Here is an 11,688-nt window from a genome sequence, read left to right as displayed (position 1 = left end):
AAAAGACAATGAAAAATGCAACACGCTCGTAAGAAAGAATAAAGTTATATTTTGAAGTCCCATGAAAATGAGCTGCAGTTCACCACCAAATCCACACGGGGGCGTGTAAATACATCAATCGAAATATATTAATGCGCGCGCACAAGGCAATATAAAACTGATCCCGGTAAATCTTTAAATAAAATTATTAAATAGGAAAAACGCACCAGGATTACAGACACTCAATAAATACACATTTAATAGTCTTCCAGTTCCAGCGCTTAGTTTAACAAACAATGAAATGTTAGCCTTGTTGTGCTTTTAATAATCAAAGATAAAACGCCTAAAGCTGCAACCAAAACACAACTGTGCAAATAAAAGTAAGCAAACATTCTGAGGTACCAACATTACAGGTTTGGTGTGTTGTTTTTGAGGGGTACGTTCAAGCAAAGTTTGTTGCTGGTTTAATGGTTTTATGTTTAAGCCCGCAAGATGTTTTACAGGAGTCAAGTCAACAGATGTCCAATAACAATGATGATAAATTACTAAATTGGCAGCAGATGATTTAAAAAAAAAATGTCTTACAAAATATCACGAACCTTTAACGCATTGCTCTGTTAACCAATTAACCTTTTTACACTCCATATAGCGGTCTAATAAAGGCTATAGCCCCTAATAAAATAATATATCAGCCTATAAATGTAAACAAATATTCTAACTATCAATTTCAAATGGAATAACTAATATTTGTTAAAATATCTTAAATATAGTTTACCATTATTTCAAATGGTGCCTAAACCAGGATGTGTTTGCGTTTTGTAGTCAAATGTCGCACCTGCTCTCCCTGTAATTGGTTGAAAGCTCAGTCAGATTCCACCGCAGAATTATCGGATTGAAAATCAGGGAGGGGAGTTGAAAAAAAAAAAAAAAAAAAAACTCAACGCAACCAACTCACAGAGATGCAGTGCTTAAGTTTCTAAACATCCCAACGGATTTCCCACCACTTTTTCATCACGAAGTTTGCGAAAACCATCAAAGGACTTTAAACATATTTTGTTTCTGGATCTCCACCATTTCAGGTAAGCTGTTTTCATATTTATAATACATTCGCAATTAAAACCAGTTATTTAAAAATGTTCAACCTCAGATATATTATTATTATATACATATTTATATTTAAATAATTCGTATTTAGTGTTCAACAATAATTTGGTATATTTATTATAACATGTTATACAATTTTCTCAAACCAGAATAAAGTTCGACTGAAACTTTCAAAACATCAACATCAACAGTATTGTAGCTTATAATAACTGAATAGCCTACCGTATATTTTCACACTTTTAAAAGACAATTATCTTATTACAAGAGCTTTGAGGTTGCTGTTTTTAATTTTTTATAAAATAACTTTATCATCATACAGGGTAGCTATATTTTTCATTTGTATTTAGATGGATATTTTTACAGTTTTTTTAAAAATAAGTTTTGTAATAGTTATGGACATGTTATCATATAAATATGAAAATTGAAGTATCACAATAAACAAATCTCATTTTACAGAAAAAAAAAAATGCCACGATCGTTTTTGGTGAAAAGTAAAAAGTCCTACAATGTGCACCGACCCATCGACACGGAGCAAAGTGAACAGAAAGTCCCGGACCCAGCACCCAAAACAAGTAAATGGCATTATTATATTTCAGAAATACTGAATTTATACTGAAATGCTCAGTAGGTTTTATATTCGGTCCTCATAATTAGAAATCGCTTAATTCTCTTATTTGGGGAAATAAATTATTCAGTGAGTGGTGAGTGGATGTGCTGAGCACCTGTCAGATTGCTGTTTGCTGATGCTTCCGCCTCAGGCTGACTGTTATTTGATTCTAGGGCTGTGTCTCAAAACATTGACAGCTGCTTAAGACAGCATTTTGGGCCTCATTTATGCTCTTTATGGAGGTATAGCTCAATAGAATGTATTCCATGGAAGTTTGTAAACTGTCAATATGCAAACTAGGCCTATTCAAACAAGAGAGCGGTACTGTCACTGTTGGATTATAACTGTTTTTTAGGTTTCATTTGGAAAAATGTAGTGTTAGGAACAATCTCAGATCTGTCAGTCGTTTTTTTTTATGTACACACACAAACACATCTCTAATACTCTTATTTAAAGTGCCTTTACAGAGGAGATGCTTGAGGGAAATATTTGTCTGGCTGGATGAATAATATTTGGATAGCTCAGTGAGAAGCCTATTAAAAATAACGCTTTTGCATAATAATCTCACTGAATTAGAAAACAAAATATAAAAACCAAGTGGCATTACTTACCGCATCCCAGTGATCATTATTGCAAAAAAAGCCTTGAAAAGTATAGTTACTTCTGAGATCAAATCTATGATATATGTGTGTGTGTAATCCACTGACATTCAGACATATTTATGTGTGACAAGTGTTTAAAAACTTTTTATGGAAACTATATCATGTTTTAATATTTTAAGAAATTTCACTTCTATTGCTGTTGTTGTAACCTGCAACCTTGTAACACGTGCATTTTACGATCATTGTGATTTCTTAGTCCCAGCACTGGTCCCTTTGGAACCAAAGGAGCGTAATTCCCCAGACCGGCCCCAGGTAGATTCCCTCTCTCGACCTTCCCACAGAGACCCGTATGACTTCATCAAGTGTGAGCGAGAGCCCGACTGCCCAGTACCATCTCTACCTGAGCTGTCCGTCACAACCAGACGGCCATTTTACTTATCTGGTGAGTGTGGCTGTGCACTATATCTGCGTGTCTAAGGCACAAATAAAAAAATAAAAAAAAACATTTTGTTAAGTATCATGTGACATCTCTAGGGCAGATTAGACACAATAACAATCGTCATCTTAATGATTTTACATTACCTCCAACAGAGCCTCAGTTGGCAGAGTTTCCTTCCTACTACAAGAGCTCTTATGCCTGGGATCATGTTCCCACTACATATGACTTCAGGCAGATGGGCTTCCCTCCATCGCTCCTGCAGCACGCCAGCAGCCTGTACGGAGCTCATCTGAAGCAGAGCTCGGAGACTCCACAGCCACTGGACTGCAGCACACACTACTCACCTACGTCCAACACCTACCACTGCATTACCTGTGATAAGGTAAGATCATTATTTATTGTTTGTTTGTTATGTATGTGTATTTTAACTTTAGTATTTTTTGTTTGGATTCTTTTAAAAAATAAATTATTTAAAAATATTTAAATTTGCAATACATTTTATTTTAAATGTTGTTTCTATTTTAATGTTTTCTAAATAAATTATAATACACACACCATGTATTACAATTATTTTATATCTATATTTTAAATTATTATATCTAGATAAAAATAAACAAAATTACATTTTGTTTATGAAAATTATGGGCAAATTTGAACAATTACATTTTGTTTATGAAAAATATATATATATGAATCAATGATAACATTTAAATATTGTCTGTATTTCAAATACATGATATTTATTAATTTATTTATAAATAAAAATAATAAACAAATATTAAAATTAGATTGTAAAAATGTAAATTATAATGTGAATAATATATTATAAAAAAAGAAAATTATATATATATATATGTGTGTGTGTGTATGTATAATATATATATATATATATATATATATATACATACATACATACATATATATATATATATACACACACACACACACATTTTTTTATTTTATATATATATATATATATATATATATATACTGTATATATATATCAATTTCATTTGTGGTTTCTGTCCTCTTCTCCAGGTGTTTTCCACCCCTCATGGACTAGAGGTTCACGTCAGGCGTTCTCACAGTGGCACACGTCCCTTTGGATGCAGCATCTGCAGAAAAAGCTTTGGCCACGCAGTTAGCTTAGAGCAACACATGAACGTCCACTCTCAGGTAAGAACAAACCATGCTGATCCAGTTAGGCCCATTGGACATCAGCTGGCATTTGGATAATGGCTATGAAATAATGATTTTTGTTGTTGTTGTTGCATTTAAAGGAAAGAAGTTTCGAGTGCAAGATGTGTGGAAAGACCTTCAAACGCTCCTCAACGCTGTCCACTCACCTGCTGATCCACTCGGACACACGGCCGTACCCCTGCCAGTACTGCGGAAAGAGATTCCACCAGAAATCCGATATGAAGAAACACACCTACATCCATACAGGTGAGACGCAACAGTGTGTGACTGCGGGTTTGTTATGTCGTGGTTGAAAAGAGATCTGTGATAAAAAGCACATGCGGTTTAATGCCCCCTCAATAACAGTTTCCCAAAACCTCTTCCCATATTATTTGGAAATGTTATTTAAACACTCATTCCATGTAAATCATTAAAACTGAATATGCTGAAGAGATATTCACTTCAGATGCTGAAGTTGGCTTGCTTTCTAGGGTGTGTTTCCAAGAGCGGCACAGCTACAGACAAATCAAGAAAAGGAGATTAAACAAATGCTGTCTTGATTTGCATAGCTGGTCTTCCTGCTTTCCCGATGACTCTCGTAAAATTACCTTTGCGTGTAGCACACAGCCACTCCTGTGTTAAAAAACAAAACAAAAAAACAAATCTGGGTGGCACGCAAATCCATGCTTCAAGCTGTTTTTAAAGCAAGATTTCCAGTGTTTTATACCAATTAAAATGGCTTTCAAATGTCATTTCATCACAAATGGTGCTGTTTGTTTGCAGGTGAGAAACCTCACAAATGTCAGGTGTGTGGCAAGGCCTTCAGCCAGAGCTCCAACCTCATCACACACAGTCGCAAACACACCGGATTCAAGCCGTTCGGCTGCGAGATCTGTTCCAAAGGCTTCCAGAGGAAGGTAGATCTTCGCAGACACCACGAGAGCCAGCACAGCCTTAAATAACGGAGGTTGCACATGGCGTGGCGGACAGCGGGGAGGAAATGAAGACCACCAATGGCTGTTGATTGACAAAAAAAAAGACTCATGTTAAAGGGATAGTTCTACATTTAAGAATCATAAAAATGACAAAAGCACACAACAAAATTACCTAAGCTGAAATCACTTGCTCACCCTCATGTTGTTTCAAACCTGGATGAGTTTCTTTCCCCTGTTGAACACAAAAGAAGATATTTTACAGACAGTTGACAGCCAGTCCATAGGAAGTCAGTGACCGTCTTGTAACCTACATTCCTTAAAATCTCTTCTTTTGTAAAAAGAGAAACTCATGCAGGTTTGGAACGAGTAAATGATGACAGCATTTTCATTAAGACCTTTCAATTGATTTCAAAATGACCAATAACACATCAGAACTGTAATCTAACAAGCGGAAAGTCCATCGAATGATTAAATGTCCACTATTAAATGAAATCCACATGCCAGGTACTGCCACTATGAAGGAGTTCTAACATGTCTTTTTTAATTTTCTTTTCTTTTAGTATAAAAAGTAGTGAGATTTAGTTTTTTTGTCATGTTATTTATAGAAACTCTTATCACAAAAATTGTACTAAATAAATACATTTGTTTAAAATCAGATGTAAAGTGCTCGATCAATAATTCATAACAGTGCGTTTTTAAATCTAGTTGTGAGATGAAGAGAAGGGGGAGGGGTGAACGCACCGTAAATGTGTAAGAAATCAGTCCTGCTACAGTGAAAAACGAGAAGAGTCAGCAAACAAGGCTTTGCAGTGTTTGTCTTCTTGTGTCTCCGCCCTGTCGAGGATCCGGATACACAGTTCCGTTGGCCCTGCCGATGGGTTCTGCACACTGCCGGAGGCTGTGTGAAATCTCTGGTGTGACTAGAGATAAAGCTTCATTCAAATAGGTACCTGGAACTCTACATGCAAATCTCCTGCCTGGCAGGTTTGTAAACTTGGTGTGTCTGAACGAACGGTCCCTGTGGGCCAGAGCTTGGAAGGAAAGCAGCGAAACAAAGAAGTTTATATTTAAGAATGGGATGATTCCTGTGATTAAACTTTGACCAACTGAGACTTCTTAGTCTAAGTTGTGCAAACATTTAGACTACAAAAACTCAGAGATTTACTGACGTCTCTTCTGAGGTCACTCCCCATCAGTAGTTCCAGCTGCTTTGCCAAACAAATTCCTATATACCGACACAGCTTTACGCACACCTCCCCTCTCAAACAAAAGAGACAGTTAGGAAAATCCAATCCACTTCCACCGTACTGCAACATAAATCACACGTTACACATCTCGGTGGTTCCCTCAGAACGCTCAACTGTGGGTATCACCTGATCACAAAAGAAAAACAGGACAGGTATGTGCAGTCATTTAGGAAAGGGGAACTTATTGAGAAAAAAGCTGAAGAAAGTTGATCAGAAATCTCATCACTTCCACTGCTGACCTGTTCCCCATCTGCGCTCGGCTGTCTGAAAAATTAGGAACAGAAATCAGTGTCCGCAGCAGGGTGGAAATAGTGTCTCTCTAGTACAGTTGGTAAACAAATCTGTGGTGCCTATGCAAATGATTATTTTCATTACCTCAGCAACGGGGTCTGAGTCAGACTGAGGACAGTTACAGCCACATCCTGGAGCAAACAGTAAATCCAATAGCAAATCACAATATTGCTCAGGGAGCCAATCGGTGTCATATTTGGATGACAGACAATGTATGAGCAAACAGGATTTTAGGACCAAGACGAGAGGGGTGTAGCCTTGAATAGAGAAAAGGGGAAATGAAGGGACAAGCACACACCTGAGTTCCACTTCCTCTTTTTTGTGTGCGTGTTGATTTTGCATGATTTTGTAAATCAGAAAACTGTTTCTTTTCCATTTACGCAACAGTCTGCTAACAGTAATTTCTTATTATGAAAATTAAACAGGTTTTGGTATAACGCCACGTAGCTTACACTTTTCAGCAAAACTTGGGACACACCTATTCTTTAAATGAGGTATAAGAGCCTGAGTTATACTGGGACAGACAGACAGAGAGATACAGATAGGTAGAAAATGTCACCTAAAGGATTATTAGGAACACCATACTAATACTGTACTGTGGCCCTCTTTCGCCTTCAGAACTGCCTTAATTCTACGTGGCATTGATTCAACAAGGTGCTGAAAGCATTCTTTAGATATGTTGGCCCATATTGATAGGATTAGCATCTTGCAGTTGATGGAGATTTGTGGGATGCACATCCAGGGCACGAAGCTCCCGTTCCACCGCATCCCAAAGATGCTCTATTGGGTTGAGATCTGGTGACTGTGGGGGCCATTTTAGTACAGTCAACTCATTGTTATGTTCAAGAAACCAATGATTAAAGCTTTGTGACATGGTGCATTATCCTGCTGGAAGTAGGCAATATTTTTCCAGTCTTCAACTGTACAATTTTGGTGAGCTCTTGCAAATTGTAGCCTCTTTTTCCTATTTGTAGTGGAGATGAGTGGTACCCAGTGGGGTCTTCTGCTGTTGTAGCCCATCCGCATCAAGGTTGTGTGTGTTGTGTCTTCACAAATGCTTTGCTGCATACCTCGGTTGTAAAGAGTGGTTATTTCAGTCAAAGTTGCTCTTCTATCAGCTTGATTCAGTCGGCCCATTCGCCTCTGACCTCTAGCATCAACAAGGCATTTTCGTCCACAGGACTGCCGCATACTGGATATTTTTCTCTTTTCACACCACCCTAGAAATGGTTATAACTGGGTAGATTGTGAAATACTCAGACTGGCCCGTCTGCCACCAACAACCATGCCACACTTAAAATTGCTTAAAATCACCTTTCTTTCCCATTCTGACATTCAGTTTGGAGTTCAGGAGATTGTCTTGACCAGGAACACACCCCTAAATGCATTGAAGCAACTGCCATTTGATTGGTTGATTAGATAATTGCATTAATGAGAAATTGAACAAGTGTTCCTAATAATCCTTTAGGTGAGTGTATAATGTTTCTAATAATATAATATTAACAGTTTCTTATGCTTACCAAGGCTGGTTTAGTTCCTACAAAAAGTAATACTGTGAAACATAATTTTCATATAATCATCATCATCCATTTAAAATAACTTGTTTATATATATATGTCATTTATTTCTGTGATGGCAAAGCTGAATTTTCAGCATCATTACTCCAGTCTTCAGAATCACATGATCTGAAATCATTCTAATATGCTGTTTTGGTGCTCAGGATTTTAAAAAAAAATTATTATTACTATTCACAAGAACAGATTTCGAAAATAAATCTTTTGTAACATTACAGAAATGTCTTGATGACTTTTGATCCATTTAATGTATTCTTGCTGAATAAACTATTGATTTCCTTCAAAATATCACTGAGCCTAAACTTTTGAATGATATATATATAGATATAGACCTTAATCACCAGAGAAAGAAAGGAGCACAGCCATCTTTAAAGGTGAGTAAATTATGACAGAATTTTAATTTTTGGGTGAACTATCTTCTTCTTTTTTTTGACAAAAAGACAAAAGTTATCATGAGCATTGTACTGTTTGAAGCGGATGTCATAACAAATGTCATTAGACCGGGAATATTTTAAAACGAGCGATTCATGAAAAGGGGCGGGGTTACATAAGGATAAAAAAAAAAACTTGCCTATGTAGGTCTTTATCTTTAACTGCACATCACTGTCATGAAAAACCTTTAAGTGACTAACGTATGCACACTAATGATCGTTCAGTAAGAGATTCAATCAGATGTTGATTCAGTAACCGCTCTGACAGATCCAGGGACTCGCAGAACTCAACCGACTTCTTAACCTGTTGACTGTCATCCCCCTTTTCGAGTGTAGAACTGAATTTAAATGGCTGTAATTCAGAGTTTCAAAAAACGTCAACAAATGGAAGTGTAAAAAAGTTATAAAAGTTAAAGCAAATGTACTGAACTAAACTTTTCTTATTTTATACAATATTTATATTTTGCAAAATAATTTCAACTTCATATCTAAAAAAATTGAGCCAGCTAAAAGGTTAACCGTTTTAATAGGAACACAATGTCCAATTTCAAATTATATTATGATTACTAAAATATGTGATAGATGAAAAAGGCAGTAAAAAAATGTCCAGTTACCAGGACAAAGTTTGTTTTAAAACAGTCTACAGTGGAGAAAATCAGTCAATACTGTCAATACAGTCACTACAATACTGATTTCAGGCATTTACACACAAACCTCATCGATCATGAGATAATGAGCAACAAATTCAGATAAGCATGTATAAAGTTTGATTTTAATCTTGTATTCTTCTATATTCCAATGAATCAAACCCACCATATGTTAAATTCACTCAGCTTTTGCAGCTGTTTTGTGTTTGTAGAAACAGTTGATTCAGAATTAATTGTCATGAACAATAAAGAGTAGTGCCTTAAGATATTTTGGACTGGCCACACCATAAAAAAATAAATAAAAATTTCAATAGGTCCGTGCCAAAAGCTGTTAAAGCCTGCAGGCAAAAAACGAAATTTGACCTATAGTGTACATCAGTCCGCTCGTATAAACAATGTCAACACATCCACACCGAACCATTGCATCAGCACAAAATGTGACACATATTCCTCCAGACACATAAATATGTATATATATATATATATATATATATATATATATGCACAGAAACATTCACAAAAGGCCACAACATCTTTCAAGATTACAAAAGCAGAGTGGTAGAGCGAAAGGGAGAAAACAGGGAGGGATGAAGAAAAAAGATAGAAGGAGAAAGATTTGCTTAACAAATGAGCAGATATGCAAATCACTCACCCTGAGGCAAAGCAGCAGTCGACGGTGCGAGCGCAAGCAGAAACCTTATCACAGAAAGGACTATCATAAATGAAAATGATCACATTAGAAAATAAAAACTTGAGCTTTCAAATTTACTGATTGTGTAGCAGAGCATGACAAAATGGCAAAAAAAAAAACACAGCTTTGGCAAAACATTATCTTTGTTATTTACAAAAATTTCCAAAGAATCTATAGGTAAAAAACATAAAACAAACACAGCAAATTAATCATGCGGAGAAATATATTTACTTTAAAACATGTTTGGTTGAGTCATCTTGCTACAGATGCAAAAAAAATAATATTTATTTTAAAGTCTTTCTTTTTACAGTATATGGAAATCATGTGTTTGAGCATAAGAGTATATTTACAAGTGCTTCCATATGCAGTCATGCACAAAGAACTGAACATGAAGGGTTTAGTGTCTTATGAGACCTCCGTCCACATATTAAACAGTGCTACAGGCGCATCTCAAATAAAGGGCCTGTCAGGGTGTTTTATGGGTTTGGAGATGAGGAGAAGACGCAGATAGGCAGCTGGCACGTCACACCAAGAGCGGAGCGATGACACAACAAGGTCCGAACCACACAGATTAGAGTGGGACACTACCAGATAAGGGGCAATCATTATTTAAATCCACTCAGGGGATTATGCATGTGCCTAACTACAGATATAGTGAAACCAAATGAATGCTTTCATTGCACAAGTGTTCTGATGTTAGTTTGTCCTTGTGCATTTGCTTGTGCAAAGCTGAGTGTCATATGATCTCATATGATTTTGAGGGGACAGTGAAGCTAAAAATAAACAAATAGGAGTGGATTTTCAAATAGGATCAAATAGGATTTTCTAATTATAAAAATCTTAACTTGTCTACAACACCTGAGCCAAGGTTTTAGAAATGTGTAGGTGTCATGTTTTTATTATTTTTTTGCACCATTTCCAAGAAAAGTTTAATGATTCTAAAAATGTCAAATTAAAAGTTAATATTTTCTATTAACATTACCCTTTAAGATAGTGGACACATATTGATATGAGTGTACAACCTTAATTCTCTATTTAAAAAAAAAAATATTATAATTTATTAAGTATTTATTATTATTACTATTTTATACAAATATAAAGACTTACTAATTCATAAAAAAATAACTTTTAGGGAGTCGCACCGCATGATATTTTAAAACCTGAACTAGACTCAAAATATGAATGTAATGAATAAAAGTATACATACATTTACTATAATTATTATAATTGTATTTTATAATGATTTATTATTTTTACAATTATGAAGACTTTTAAATTTATATATTACATTTGGGGGAGTCGCACCACATGACATTTTACAACCAGAACCATCCCCGGCTTGTCATAACAAAATATCGTATTAATTTAAAATAATTATATATGTATAAATGATTATTTATATAGAATATATACCATATAATACAATATGAATATATTTAAAATAATGAATACAATTAAATAATAGTTTATATTAATATTCAAAACATATAAAATAATTGATATAAATAAATATGCTTAGAGGTATATTCAAGTCACTGTATGTATGAATTGCATTTTTCAAATTTGAATAAATTAGCAGATAACAAGATGAAACTAAGCATGACAACATTGACCCATAAATCAATTGCACATTAAAATCTTTTTTTTTTTCCCTCTGTAACCCAATGAGGTTACAACGCACAGCTAATTACAAATTTCCCTCACAAGATTAAAGAGAGCAGATCTGTCTGGCTGTGGATGCAGGAAACATGTCAGGTCACATACAAACGGCAAACCAGTGATACTGAGTGATTGACAGATACCGGCCATGAGGGGTGAGAGGGTTTGAACCAAGTTCAGCAACCAGACAGAACCAAAACTGCCTCAGACGCAACAAGGATCATCAAAACGGCCTGGAGAGGAGGCAACAGAACGAGAAAGCAAAAAAAAAAAAACACACACACATTAGAAGTGAGCGAATGT

The 11,688-nt window shown here is 35.5% G+C and overlaps 1 protein-coding gene and 1 long non-coding RNA gene across 2 annotated transcripts; one reads left to right on the top strand and one right to left on the bottom strand.

Annotated features, from left to right (window-relative positions):
* Positions 1-904: 904 nt before the first annotated feature.
* On the top strand, positions 905-5,502 carry gfi1b (growth factor independent 1B transcription repressor). The gene is made up of 7 exons (XM_089123777.1): positions 905-1,058; positions 1,540-1,655; positions 2,549-2,734; positions 2,884-3,113; positions 3,770-3,907; positions 4,012-4,177; positions 4,694-5,502. The coding sequence occupies exons 2-7, from the start codon at positions 1,550-1,552 to the stop codon at positions 4,870-4,872; spliced, it is 1,005 nt and encodes a 334-aa protein (XP_088979903.1). The 5' UTR covers positions 905-1,058; positions 1,540-1,549; the 3' UTR covers positions 4,873-5,502.
* On the bottom strand, positions 4,046-4,697 carry LOC148970797 (uncharacterized). The gene is made up of 3 exons (XR_016147750.1): positions 4,519-4,697; positions 4,372-4,425; positions 4,046-4,232 (listed from the first exon to the last, which is right to left on the bottom strand). It is a non-coding gene; the product is annotated as an uncharacterized LOC148970797 (long non-coding RNA).
* Positions 5,503-11,688: the final 6,186 nt, after the last annotated feature.

This window comes from Pimephales promelas, chromosome 19 (genome assembly GCF_988280905.1).
Source record: "Pimephales promelas chromosome 19, fPimPro1.hap1.1, whole genome shotgun sequence".
NCBI classification, from domain to species: domain Eukaryota; kingdom Metazoa; phylum Chordata; class Actinopteri; order Cypriniformes; family Leuciscidae; genus Pimephales; species Pimephales promelas.
This window is presented reverse-complemented; position numbering and strand designations above follow the sequence as displayed.